We start from the raw sequence: 13,029 nt of genomic DNA, 5'->3' as shown, positions 1-13,029 counted from the left end.
GGTGGTTGTATGGGCTAACTTGTACGGGTGAGGTGTACAAATTTGACAACGTTTGTTATAGGTCAAGCCATATGAGGAGTGCGAGGAGTGCTTGTGCTACCCTGAGTATGTGGTATGGGGTGTAAATAATCTTTGGGTATGATTGCAGAAACATACGCCGAAAAGGTTAAGTGACTGTTGAGGGGACTAGAAGCGAAATGTGACAAGAGGCCTGATTAGTGGCTGACTGACAACATAATCTTGATCCTAAAATTGATGCATATGCAGATGATGTACATTTTATAAGGTTGTAAATTCTGGGCCTATCAAGGAACATTTCACGGCAACATGAGATGAAGAGAAAGAAGTAAAGTAAAGTGGCATCATGAATTAAGTGGCGGCCTGTTAGATACTGGTTTACAAATACACACATTTCCCTGGGCTGTATAGATGCAGTATTTGTTCTGCAGCCTCTCACCTCAAATGGGACTCAATTCTACTCCACACAAGGCTCATTTTACAAATGGGTATCACATTTGGAGCACATTCAAATGATCGTTTCACTTCTTTTGTTATTTATACTCTAGACGACAGGTCCAACGCATTATTTACATCTAGATTAATGAGCCGCGGCGTGGAAAGCAGCAGCCTTCTGGCCGCCTAGGGACAGGTAGTAGCTGGTGTCGGGAAAGTTGTTGTCGAGACCAACAAACTTCTGGTTAGTGGGAAGCTGGTTGGTCTTGAGAGCGGGCATGCTCTGAGTACCTGAATTAAAGACCTGTTAGATGGCTATTGTATAAATAAATGATATTCAGAAGAACTCACCTTCGTTGACTTCGTCAAACATGGCGTTGAAGATGAACAGAGGCTTGATGGCCATGGAGGTAAGCGCGTCAGCCTGGGCGGAGAAGAAAGAGCCGTTGTTGCGAGGGAAGTAGTCGAATGCAGATGGGTTGGTGCCGCCGTTGATGTGGTAGGCAGAAGTTCCCGGGAAGATGACGGGTGCGTACTTCTTTCCGAGAGATTGTAGCAACTGTGAGTCTGGGACCTGGACAGAGGAGTGGAAGCCCTGGTAGCCAGCAGCGGAATAACCGCCAACAGTCCAAGGGCTGATAAAATCTGCCGCCTTATAAGCCTGGACAAATCCAGAGTTGCTAGTAACGTCGCCGGACCACTGCTCGGGCACGCCAAAACCGACGTACAGACCAGCGTTCTTGAGCTGGTTTGCAATGTTGACACTGTCAGCAGCATTAACCTTCATTCCCTGGAACCCGATGCCGAAGACCATGGTGACGGGCTTTCCATTCTGATGGATGTAAGCTGACGATGTGGTGTAGGGCTTGATCTTGGAGTTGTAGTCGTTGAGGACTTGGTTGGCGACGCTGCCCTGGGATGAGTCGGCGCCGGAGACGTCATACTCAACAATGAATCCACGGCCATACTTTTCAGCCGCTGCCTTGACCTGGTTGAGGACCTGGTTTGTAGTCAGATTTGGACCTTGGTGGGGATTTTGTATCCTATCATGCACTAACCGTGATGAAAGACTGGTCGTTGATGGACTGGATAAATCTCTGCACGATAACACCGTCGATGCCGTACTGCTGCATCCACTTAAAGTGCAGGTCAATAACACCATCGCAAGTGCTGTCATAGAACTTGGCGGGCTGGCCGTTTGGCAGCGTGAGGCCAGTGTTGAAGAGGCAGTTGGCCGGATACTGGCTCACATCCGGGATGAAGTCGATCTCAACTACAACCGTGTAAGTTACGATAAACTGCGTTCGGACTCGTCTCAAAGGGAAGTATCTTCATACTGTTGTTAGGTCCCGGAGTATTGCCATCAGCAGACCAGTGGTTGTTGACGCCGGGTCCCGGTTTACGGAACCAGCCCTGGTAGCCGTAGAGCCATTTTCCTTGGATGGTCGAGGCGTCGATGGCTGCTGCTGCTCTGGGAGGGTGTGGGTGTGAATTGTGCGGCGTAGCTGATACCGCAGTGGCGTACAGGAGCCACAACAGAGATGCCTTCATGATGAATGGAAATGAGATGACCGTGGAGTTGGAGTTTGGCAGCCCGTCGAAAATTGAAGTGAAGCGATCAAGTTTTGGGCTGAACTTGCTTGCTCACTTGGCCCCAAAACTATGGATCAGCGTTCAAGACCTGGTATATATACTGGCTCGACTGAGATTCATGTTGTTAGGTTCCATCTTGAACCCCTACGGAGAGATTCCCAAATCCGATCGTAAGATGGCACGAGCCAAGCGGTGTCAAACATTGGGCTCTGATTACCTCTTGTTTCAGTCCCACCACAGCTCTCCTTCTACCGCTTGGGCATAAACAGGCAACTCGTATGCCGATCTTATCCCAATCGCGTTCCCCAGCTGTCCAGACATGCAGTCGCTCGGTGCTATTAGCTGCTGCTCTCATCACCAAAAAATGTCAATTGCATCTTCGATCGACACCAATTGACTATTATCCGTAGGCTCGTCTCCCTAAACTCCGATTACATGAAGTATACGAAGGAGCACGAAGTAACATTACATGACAGGATTGACTAATCAACTGCCGACGGCGGTCCAGATGCGATCTATCTGTGGGTGACAGATGTTCATTCAGGGACAGAATAGGAAATGGAAACGGCCCGAAGGGAGAAGGCTAAAATAAGGGATGGCCAATGGGGGCTACAATTTATACGGTTGTCGCTACCGCCCTGTGGGAAATTATGGGTAATATCTGTATGCCATGCCGGTTATTCGGTATAGTTTAATCTATCTGGGAGAGCAGGATAATTCGGTGACATGTTCGCGATATGACAAGGCAGGCAACGTTTCAACATTATCACGGCAACACAGTAAGCCGACTAGGATTGCGGTACTCACAGTGGCGGCAGTCCTCAACCATTTGCAAACTGCGGTGACCAGTCTGTACCTTAATACTAGCCATTCGAGCAAGAAGGAAAACGGGGTTAATTGGACGAAATGAGCAAATTGTTGTGATTGGTCAAGAAGCTGGAAAATAATATGTCTTGATGCCTTTCCAACTCCGTGCCGTCGGTTTATTAGGGTTTAATCTCGTGTTTGCATATTCTACGAAGCACCTCATCTTGCTTGGGATCACAGCTCTTATCTTCTAGCAAATGTCGTGATTGTTTTTCCATTTCTTTATGGCCTTGTCGGGTCTGGCCTCTTGTATCCCCCCCCAAGTAATATGAGCACCTTTTTCATTGTAAAACAGCTAGCTGCGACATGAAAGGGCGCCTTTAAATATATATGCAGCTGGCAATTACTGAGCGCTCGTATAATGGCAGAGTGTTGTGCACAAAGTTTGGTCTGGGCTGCTTACTTATAAGCGGTGTGCAAGGCATCGACTCCATATAAATCTCATATTCTGAAACTTCCTAAATGACACAAGAGCTTATGAAACATCAGCAATAGCAACAGCAGCGTGCGGAAATAAGCCACGCTGATAGGACTATCTTGTGTGCTGGCTCGAGAAGTCCTCACTGGCCATTCTAGTCTTCCAGGTGGTCAATATACTATCCATTATTGGACTCCGAGCAGCTGCTGCAACAGTAGTCTAGAAGTCGGCCATTTTATTCCGTACTAATACTACTGGGGCTAAGGCACGGCGATCCCTGTTTGTGTCTTCAATTATTTCTCTTTTTCTTAGAAGAGGCAAAAAAGCTGTCATTAGCGCGATAGTTTGGAGAAACAAAGTTTCAATATCCGTTCATCTGACGACTATTGAGCTGTCTTTAGCGCCGGAGAGATTGAGGCTTTGCCATTTCGATGATGAATGCTTTATGTCACTATGATAATGCGACAAGCGATGCAGTTCCGTTTAATAAATGACAATAAATGCGGCAGGATACGTGAAGTTTCTCAACTCAGCAAAACCCACATTCCACAGAACCCACAGATACTATTGTCCTAAATATCGATTGAATAAACAATGTCATCCTCCAAGACGCCGTCATTCTTCATTTCCCTTCCAGTCGCGTCTCTCAGCTCCTCCGCTGACTTTTATAAGTCCCTTTCTTTCACCCCTCTCCCTGATTATTCCGATTCCAACACGACGTCACTCCGCTTCCCTTACTCATCCAACGCCAACATCTGCCTCATGCTGCACTCTACATCGCGGTTTGAAGAATTTATCCGCCGTGGTTCAGAAATTGTACATGCAAAGAAAGCTACGGGTGCGATATATACCCTGGGAGTGCCAAGTAAGGAAGATGTAGACGGGTTCTTGGAGAAGGCTGAAAAGGCGGGTGGCAAGAGAGACCCTTTTGAAATAAAGGAGTATGGGAAATCTCTAGGGCTATATACAAGGAGCTTTGAGGATTTGGATGGACATATCTGGGAAGCAACAACAATGTTGAATGAGAAGGCACAAGAAGGAGCATAACCTCAACTTGTTGTGCAACTACCTTTGAGATAATGGTTATGACATATCAGTTTACAGTAGTTTCCTTCATCTTCAAATTGACGACGCTTCTTCCATATTTCTCCCTCGCTAATGTTGCCATGTGTCTGTGATAATGAACAATCTCAACGACGCCGAGTATCAACCCTCATAATATATTTCAAAAATGATGGAATGTGTGAGAATGAGATACCAGTATAACAGGAACAAAGAATGAAGGTTTGGAGCTGGAGTCGTGAGTGCCGTGAAGTCGCTGAGAGCAAATCTGCACGTATCCAAATACACCTCAGTTAGGCTATCAAGCCTCGAGAGCATTACAAAGTTCGGTGCTGTTTCAAGACTAGCCGCTATATTTTGTTGAGAAAAAGTGCTATGATGGTGCCAGTTGGTTCTTTCAGGGTAGTTCAAATCAACGAAATTTAGAAAGTGAGTATTGCACTTCTTTGGGATGCTTCTAGTATTTACTATCATCGTTGCTACATATAGAACAGCGGATGCTGGATGGCCACTTTTTGAAACAATTACTGAATGGATGCTTGGAGATTGTAATAAGTGGAACTCTACCCATTTAGCTATTTGCAAACCTGCGTTCTTCTTTGAGCTTTATAGTAGGGTTCTATGTTGGTCTCATAAAATTTAACTCTCAAGCTAAAGGGAGAGAAAGGCGCGTTCTACAACGGCTTTTACACCGAGCAGAGATGCCTTTTTTTGATGGCTCTCCACTGACCCCCTCGTATCTAAGATCGAGGGCGCACTGTACCGAATGATTTGATGACTCTTTTTCTACTCGCCTAGAGAACGCCGAGACTAAGTAACCCCTACTCAATCTGAGATATCCTAGGCATCGGACGATCAATCGGCAATACTCCTCTCGTCGCGGGGAACCGCAGATCGTGCATCTGACCCCGCATGCGGACTCTGGGCAGGGTTACACTCGGGGGAGAATGACGCGAAATTACCGATGTGGTTGCTGTCAAGTCCATCATGAATGACTAGTATAGTCATGGTCTAAAATCTTTTTTATTGGTATCATTGCCTACTGTAAGTCGAACCGTTCATGAGATGTTGAAACAATAGGTGGAATACCTCTCAACGGATACTTGTACATCGTCATTATCGTCTTCATCATGGTCTCCAACACGCTGTTTATGCTTTATGCTGGCCTTATGTTATTGGGTGGTGTACGAGCTGAAAAAGCCGAAACTGATAAAGAAGCACGCTGGCACCGATTTGCTAGATCTCCCGTATCAAAAGTTGTTAGGCCAATTGGTATTGTATCAGACAGCACAATTGGGAATGTTTCCAACCCCAATGGCCTGATTGACCGGCGAAGCCCAACAGTGTTGAGTCGAAGCAATGAAGATGATCTGTTGCCGACAGTAGTGGTGGATTTTGGGCAAAACATGGTCGGTATCTTGAGCATCGAATTTAGCGGATCACAGAACACATCTATTGGGCTGCCAGGATTGAGATTGGCTTTTTCTGAGACGATGGAGTATCTCACAAACCGGAGTGACTTTACACGGTCTGACAACGCTAGTGGGGTATGTTCGAGATTACACGCTTCGTTGCTGAGTTCAAACGACTTACACGTTGGAGTAGGATGAGAAATTGACCAATGGAACAGATCAGGTAAGCTTGGAATCTGTGGAACTAAGCGGAATTGCTCACATCTGAACCCTCTTATGGTAGGTAGCTGTCAAGGATACAAATTACATCTGGACAGACTTGCATGGGTGTGAAGATAGCACAAAGGTTTGCTCAGATGGGCTCCACGGCTTCCGTTATGTGAAAATACGGCTCGAAGCCATTGCATCAGACGCCCCATATACATCCTCGTTTGGCTCCGTTTCTATTTCGGGTTTGAGCCTCGAATGGTCCGCCTATCTGGGATCACCAGATACCTTCACCGGGTGGTTTGAATGTTCAGATGATGAGCTCACTCAATGGTGGTATGATGGAGTATATACAGTGGATATGGGCACAGATGTGTTTCTTGCAAACGAAACAGAGCCTAGAGGTGCCTCTAGTCCAACCTTGGAGGGGAAACAAGTACTTTTTGACGGAGCTAAGCGAGATAGAGACCCATATGTTGGTGACTTGGCTGTTGCAGCACTGACTTCATATCTGTCTCACGATTTTGCCGAGTCGACACGAAATGTTTTGGAGGACTTGGCGCTTCATCAGCGAGATGATGGATGGATCCCCCCTGCAAGCATGTGAGTCTTTTCCAATGGCCTCCTTTTTTGGCAATACGTTTTGCTAATAATGCTAAAATATCCTGCAAATAGAAATAATTACACCTTGCCGCTGTTCGACTATCCCCTCTGGTGGGTCGTCTGTAGCATTGATCTCGTTATGTACACTGGCAACACCTCGTATGCAGAGACATATTGGGACACGCTCATTCGCGTCCTTGACGAATACTACCCCTCGAATACGAATAATGCAACAGGACTTTTGGACAAAACTGCCGATATGGGCTACGGCGACTACGCATTTCTGCCTCGATCAGGACCGGTAACCTACTACAATGCCCTGTACGTTCACGCTTTGTCATATGCCTCGCAGCTAGCTGAAAGCCTTGGCCGTGATGACGATGCCTCAAGATGGTCTTCCAGAGCCGCTGCCGTTGGGAATGCGCTAATGAGTAGGAATTTTGACGGGAGTGTCGGTGCGTTTTATGATGGCGGGCCATGTCCTGGAGGTGGAACAGGCACCCTCTGCAACGTCCATGCACAAGATGGAAATGCCATTGCTATTCTGGCGGGCGTGACCGATGACAAAACGTCGGCTGAGATACTCGACTATTGGCAAAACGCAACTTCTCAAGCATACGGAAACGCGTTTTATGATAGTAGCGTGTTGAGCCCCGGAGATCAGTTCAACTATCGTGTCTACGCCTTCATCTCTTATTTTGAGATTGCAGCTCGCTTTGCCACCCCTGGGAAGGCTTCGTCTGCCTTTGATGAGATTCGAAGGTTGTATGGATGGATGGCTACTCATGATCCACGCATCACCATGTGGGAGGGTATCGGACCAAACGGCACTGCTTATGAGGGTGCCTTTACGTCCATGGCACACGGCTGGTCAACAGGAATCGTGCCTTTGCTGACTAGCTATGTACTTGGAGTGAAGCCCCAAACGCCGGGTTTCCAGACATGGCAGATATGCCCCGTGGTAGATGGCGGAGGGCTGACATGGGCCAGAGGAGAGGTGCCCACTCCAGGGGGCAAGATTGGAGTCTCCTGGGAGAGGAAGGATGCGCAATCCGGTTTAATGTTTGTGCTGGAGACTGAGACATTAGAAGGGTCTTCTGGGATAGTGTGTGTTCCCACTTTGGGTTTGGAAGATCCGAAGATATATATGGATGGAATGCCAGTTACACTGTCCAGAGACCGGATTGCAGGGTGGATGAGCGTCAATGTTTCTGGAGGCAAGCACACCTTTACGGTTGAATCTTGAAAAGATGTAGAAATCTGTATATTTTATACGTGTTTGCTGAAGCCAGTTTTTCGAGCCGTGCTATGTTTTCGGCATGGCGAGATGCGTAGCTTCTGTGTGAGATTAAGCATTGCTGTCTAGCTTGTTGGTGTTTATCCTCGACGAAAAGTTCCATCATCTTTAGTTATAAAGTGCATTATGATGCTTATGATGAAGTTGCCTCCTCTCCCTCGTTTTGGATATCATCTATCCCTTCACTTTCCTCGTCAATAAGCGTACTACCCGGAGGTGGGAAATTGGAAAATAGCAGCACTGCCATTCCAATGACAGCGATCGCCTAGAGTTGCACCACGCGTTAGCCTCGCACCGCTCATAAGGTACGAATATCTTTTGGACACTCACCGCATTGCAGTAAAACGTTGCATATGCTTTCCCCACACTCGCCAGGCTCGAGAAGATCAACCCAAATAGTCCCTGTGTCGTTAATCTAGCAATATTTTCTACCAGGGTCACTGCGTTTAGGGCATCCGCGCGATGAGACTCTGAACACATGTCGGTGATGACGCCTTTGGCCGCTGGTGCAGAGCCAGAGCCGAATGGGAGGAGGAAAGCGGCTGCAAAGTTCTGTTAATGCTACAATGACCGTAAATATCTCTAGTTCACAGAGTACTTACCAAGATAAATGTGCCATCTTTTGGTGGCAAACGCAACAACAGTGGTGAGTGCACCGTCAACGACAAGACTCCATCGTAGGAAGATGAGGTCAAAGTGGCCGACCTCGCGGTGGTGCTTTGAAGAGATTGGCCTGATTGGCTCGAGATCCGCCTGCTCACCTGTGGCCGCATCAAATTCTCCAGGTTCAGTAGGTAGCTGATCATCCGCTGTGGAAACGGACGAATCATCTGTGTCTTCAGATTCTGAGGTGAAGTTGCGCTTGAGTATGTAGCGTCCGAAAGAGATGATTCGGGGGAACAGGAGAATGAGGAATACACTCCGCATGAAGGCGAATTCGAACATGAGCCATCCATTGTCTCCTTGATCAAAGTCGAATGCCGCGGTAGCATACAGTTGGGTTAAGAGAGGGGCATAATCCGTTGCGAGCTGGTGGTGCTCTGGTCAGTCTTGAAAAGAACGGGTTTAAGCTAAATTTTTTTGCTTAACTTACCACTCCAAGAAAGATTCCGGCGCAGAGAATGATGACGCCGTAGTGCTTCTTGATACTGCCGCTTGATGTTCTCACGCGCTGGGGCACAAGAATCTTGAGCGGGGCGAAGAAGCCGGCAATACCCTGCTGGTTGGGCTTCTTCTTGCTGCTCATGGAATCGGGAGAGATGTATGGGAGTGCAAAGTGTATGTAGGCGCAGGATAGAAGAAAGGTGATGAAGGCAATGTCAAAAGGGGCACGGATATCGATTGCATCTCCAACCATTCCGCCGGCTGTCACATCAACGAGTTAGTAGACGGGCAAATGGTGTATAACAGGAGGCATGTATACCTAAATATCCAACGCTCTGTCCAAGCATGATGCTTCCTTGTAGCTTGCCAAAGACAACCGTCCGCCGAGAAGGCTCGACAAGCTCACTAACAAAGATGTTGGTGATGAGAATGTATCCCGCTGGCCCGCCAATAATGGTAACAAGCTGCGTGGCCTGGATGATCAAAATGCCTGTTCGCTTGCCGGCTATAACTCCGAGGATTTGTGCAAGGACTCGAAGAGCAGGCACGAAAGTTTGAATCATGAGAGCAGCGCGGGGGCCAATCTTTTTGACAGTCCAGCCTGCAATAAAAAGGTTGAGGGTTCCTAGAGGTTAAGGAGCTTTTCGTCAATGCTGCTCATATAACAATAACCACCGGCATGCAAGGAAGAAGTGAGGGAAATGTATTCAGAACTCACCACAGAGTGTTGTGCTCATTCCTAGAATACTAAATTGAGCGGCGGTCCCCGCTGCGATTTCGTCGCGGCTGCATCGCTGGCCGGGGCCTTCAAAGGGAGGGTTATGGTCGTAGAATTCGTCGCATACCATAAGATGGAAAACATACATGAGCCTATCCGGATGTAAGCGATTGCTATGCTTTAAAGATAGCAGAGGACATGATATGATATCACAACTGTGAGACGACAAGCGATAGGCGTGAGACTCACGGTACTTGAGTATAGCTAAAGGCGACGCAGATTAGAAATCCGGCCGCCAATATGCGGTTCTCAACATTGGTGAAGATGCCACTGAGCGAATCTCGGAGGCTTCTCTTCTGGCTGACCGAGACCAAGGCCTTGCGGCCAGGAAGCAGCGGAGTGGTCTCATCTGTAGCCATTGTGAACCAGCTGCACCGCTTGAGCCAATCTGCGCGACTCTGGTTGTCGCTTGCTGCATGAGCTGAAATGGCGGATTGAGAAAACAGCGCTTCTGGTTTCTGGTTATCATAGGTCTAGCCTAGAGCGTCGGTGGATCAATGGTTCTCTAGATGGCGAATAGAGACTTCTGATTGCGCGAGTAACGGCCGAAGCCGGTGGGCAGTGGGCCGTTGAGCAAGGGTTTGGTGGGCGATTACCAATGAATCCTACATTGAATGGCGAAGGGCGCGAGATGTCCTTCCTCTGAGAATACGGATATCTTCTGAAGTAATAGTGGCTGTGTAACTTTAACTTTTGTCCTTGTGGTTAAGAAAATCAAGATTACATAGTATATAAAATTACATGCATGGCTTGATACACGGTCAAACGTGGCTTTTAGCTGTAGAGCACTTTGGCTCAGAAGTGGATTATGAGAAACATTTTTCAAAGCAATCTTGACGGCAACCCTCACTCAATTCCCCTGGGTTATCTGCGTCCAACCTCTAGTTAAAAGTCAAAAGCACTGCTTGCGAGTATCGCACTGGAACAGAAATCTCTCCCTTGTTATTCGGGCGAAGCACGCTCTCATACTGTTTCGCCACTCTCACCGGCTTTCCCTCCGCCAGGTCATAATCGTAACTTAGTCCAGCGACCGTAATGTTTGTTTCCGAGAGTGCTCCTGGAGCTGTCATTAACTCGACAGTAGCATATTTAATTCCCCGTTGCCCAGTGCTGATAGTAAAGGTTGTGCTCGGCGCTTTCGAGACTTCAGCTTGATCATTTGAAGGGTTCCATTCGTGAAGGTTCAGAAGGACGGCACGCGCCAATCGGCCATTCTCGTAAGCTGCGTATGCGGAATAGAAATCGCTGTTAAGATCAATGTTGTTGATTCTTGTCTTGGGGTGGGCCCCGATGAACTTGGAAACCATAACATGGCCGTAGTAAGGAGGATTCGTGGATGGGCCTGTTCCGTTCTGAGCAATGGGCATCCAGGCGCCGTAACGATAAGCAGTTCCCTGATGCATATGCATACGATTTACTCCCTGTAAATTACAGTTAGAACTGTTGTGGTAGAAACAGGGTACCTCATCGACTTACAAAAGATGCATAATAGAGCTCATAGTCAAGAATGAACAAAGCAGAGCCAAAGACGTTGGAAACCCCAAACGCTCCTTGACCAGAGACGCTATTAGTTTCACCAAGGGTGTAAACACGGCCCGCATTGTGATTTAGATTGCAAAGGGATTGATGGACTGTTCCATTAATTACCACGCTTGTGTGGTTCATGAGGGTGCCTGGTATTGGTTAGGAGAACAGGCTAATGGACGCACATCACTTAGGAATCTATACCTTGTAGAGTTGGATTCTGGCCTGTTGAAGAGATATACCTAGACCTTCTTTAGCGACCGACTTGGACCGACTCAAGAATGGTTGCGACTCACCCGTGCTGAGATACCTCTGAGATCCACCCGTCTCGGTCATAGTCGAATGTGCTATTCCATATCGTCCATGGGGAGAAGAACGAGTAAGGAGTCGTGATGTTGTAACAGCATGTTGACGGAGCGTAAAAGCGTAGACTCTTGGCTGGGTTCTGGATATTTCGTGCGCGGTCAATCCATTCTTCAACCCAATCCTGTTGGGTCCATGTTGGCGGTCGGAATCCGGACAATGCCCCGTAATCATTCTCGTTGCCTATTTCGAACAAGTGCAACCGATCAGGAGGAATCTGCAGCAGGGACTGTGAAACCTCCCCTCTGAGATTCTCAAGATACGTGGAATCGTTCTTGTAAAAGTTTAGACCGAAGATGTACTTTGTCCCTTCAATGGCGGTAAATGCCTCCCAAAAGGTTGGGCCGATGGAAGTATTGCGTGGCTGATCGGAATTGTAAGATGGGTCCCAAAAATTGATTAACTGCTCTTTTTGGTCAGGAACATAGGTGACATGATCCCTGGGTAAGACAACGGGTTAATAACCATTTTTTGCAAGCGAGAGCCCGATTGTCATACTGAGTATTTCCTCCAATGCGAAGAATCTGAGGCACATCCCCATTGAAGGCTCTTAAGTTGGCCAAGAGGTTGTTGGTAAACCTATTCGGATGGGATTTGTTTCCTAAATGGTATGATGAGTATTCTGCCTTACAGCTGAAAAGGGTGATGTTCCTACCTTGAAAGTCAACTAGAAATGCAAATTCAATGGAAAACGACTGAAAGTCAAGTGATATGGGAGGACTCGATGATGCAGGGGGGTTTCTGGGGACATTCAGGCGAACTGTTTCGCCTGCAACGAGACTTAAGAAAGTCGCAATGGACAAGGCAGCTAAAGTTCGGATCATCTTGCTTTTTTTTCAACACCAAAGAAGCCCACTGGAATTGTGAGTTTATTGAAAGTGACGTGCTCTTATCATTAATGTGTCATAATTGAAAATATACCTAGAGTCTCTTATATCTAACTGATCACCATCTGGTTGACCTATGATACGTTGCTTTCAGCGGGGAGGATGAGGTCGACGTCATCTGGGCTTCAACGTCTCGCCATTAACTACAAATCCGTAAAATAGGAATTAAATTAGCCTAAACAATGTTCATTACTAGTAGTCGAAGTAACTTGTTTATTCCTGTTTTCATAGCATGGACATCAGATTCAAACAGGGTTACATCCCGACGGATCGGATAAGAAAGATCTGGGATTCCAAAAATTAAGCGATCGTGTGAAATGCCGATCCCGGCTCACACATATGCAGTCATGGCAGTCAAGCGGTAGGCAGGAAAAGCGGAAGAGCAAAGGAATACTTACTCATTACACATGTATAAATTAACAAGAATATTTCTTAGAGGGCAGATAGGCGTGAATTGGGAA

General features: G+C 47.2%; 5 protein-coding genes across 5 annotated transcripts; 2 read left to right on the top strand and 3 right to left on the bottom strand.

The window, feature by feature from the left end:
• Positions 1-598: 598 nt before the first annotated feature.
• On the bottom strand, positions 599-2,004 carry TRIVIDRAFT_58828 (uncharacterized protein; the record flags this gene model as incomplete). The annotated part of the gene is made up of 4 exons (XM_014099260.1): positions 599-744; positions 805-1,453; positions 1,512-1,726; positions 1,791-2,004. The coding sequence occupies 4 exons, from the start codon at positions 2,002-2,004 to the stop codon at positions 599-601; spliced, it is 1,224 nt and encodes a 407-aa protein (XP_013954735.1).
• A 1,921-nt stretch (positions 2,005-3,925) lies between these two features.
• On the top strand, positions 3,926-4,378 carry TRIVIDRAFT_48802 (uncharacterized protein; the record flags this gene model as incomplete). The annotated part of the gene is made up of 1 exon (XM_014099259.1): positions 3,926-4,378. One exon carries the CDS (start codon positions 3,926-3,928, stop codon positions 4,376-4,378), a length of 453 nt encoding a protein of 150 aa, XP_013954734.1.
• Positions 4,379-5,523: 1,145 nt separating this feature from the next.
• On the top strand, positions 5,524-7,861 carry TRIVIDRAFT_192768 (glycoside hydrolase family 78 protein; the record flags this gene model as incomplete). The annotated part of the gene is made up of 4 exons (XM_014099258.1): positions 5,524-5,940; positions 5,999-6,028; positions 6,089-6,615; positions 6,742-7,861. The coding sequence occupies 4 exons, from the start codon at positions 5,524-5,526 to the stop codon at positions 7,859-7,861; spliced, it is 2,094 nt and encodes a 697-aa protein (XP_013954733.1).
• A 223-nt stretch (positions 7,862-8,084) lies between these two features.
• TRIVIDRAFT_115005 (uncharacterized protein) lies at positions 8,085-10,051 on the bottom strand (the record flags this gene model as incomplete). The annotated part of the gene is made up of 7 exons (XM_014099257.1): positions 8,085-8,177; positions 8,243-8,454; positions 8,515-8,941; positions 9,006-9,277; positions 9,336-9,641; positions 9,735-9,886; positions 9,984-10,051. Coding segments are annotated over 7 exons (1,530 nt in total), but the record flags the coding sequence as incomplete, so codon positions are not given.
• Positions 10,052-10,675: 624 nt separating this feature from the next.
• On the bottom strand, positions 10,676-12,505 carry TRIVIDRAFT_48997 (glycoside hydrolase family 79 protein; the record flags this gene model as incomplete). Its single annotated transcript, XM_014099256.1, has 6 exons — positions 10,676-11,215; positions 11,271-11,467; positions 11,523-11,560; positions 11,615-12,121; positions 12,180-12,282; positions 12,337-12,505. The coding sequence occupies 6 exons, from the start codon at positions 12,503-12,505 to the stop codon at positions 10,676-10,678; spliced, it is 1,554 nt and encodes a 517-aa protein (XP_013954731.1).
• Positions 12,506-13,029: the final 524 nt, after the last annotated feature.

The sequence above is a fragment of the Trichoderma virens genome, assembly GCF_000170995.1.
Source record: "Trichoderma virens Gv29-8 chromosome Unknown TRIVIscaffold_79, whole genome shotgun sequence".
Taxonomy (NCBI): Eukaryota; Fungi; Ascomycota; class Sordariomycetes; order Hypocreales; family Hypocreaceae; genus Trichoderma; species Trichoderma virens.
This window is presented reverse-complemented; position numbering and strand designations above follow the sequence as displayed.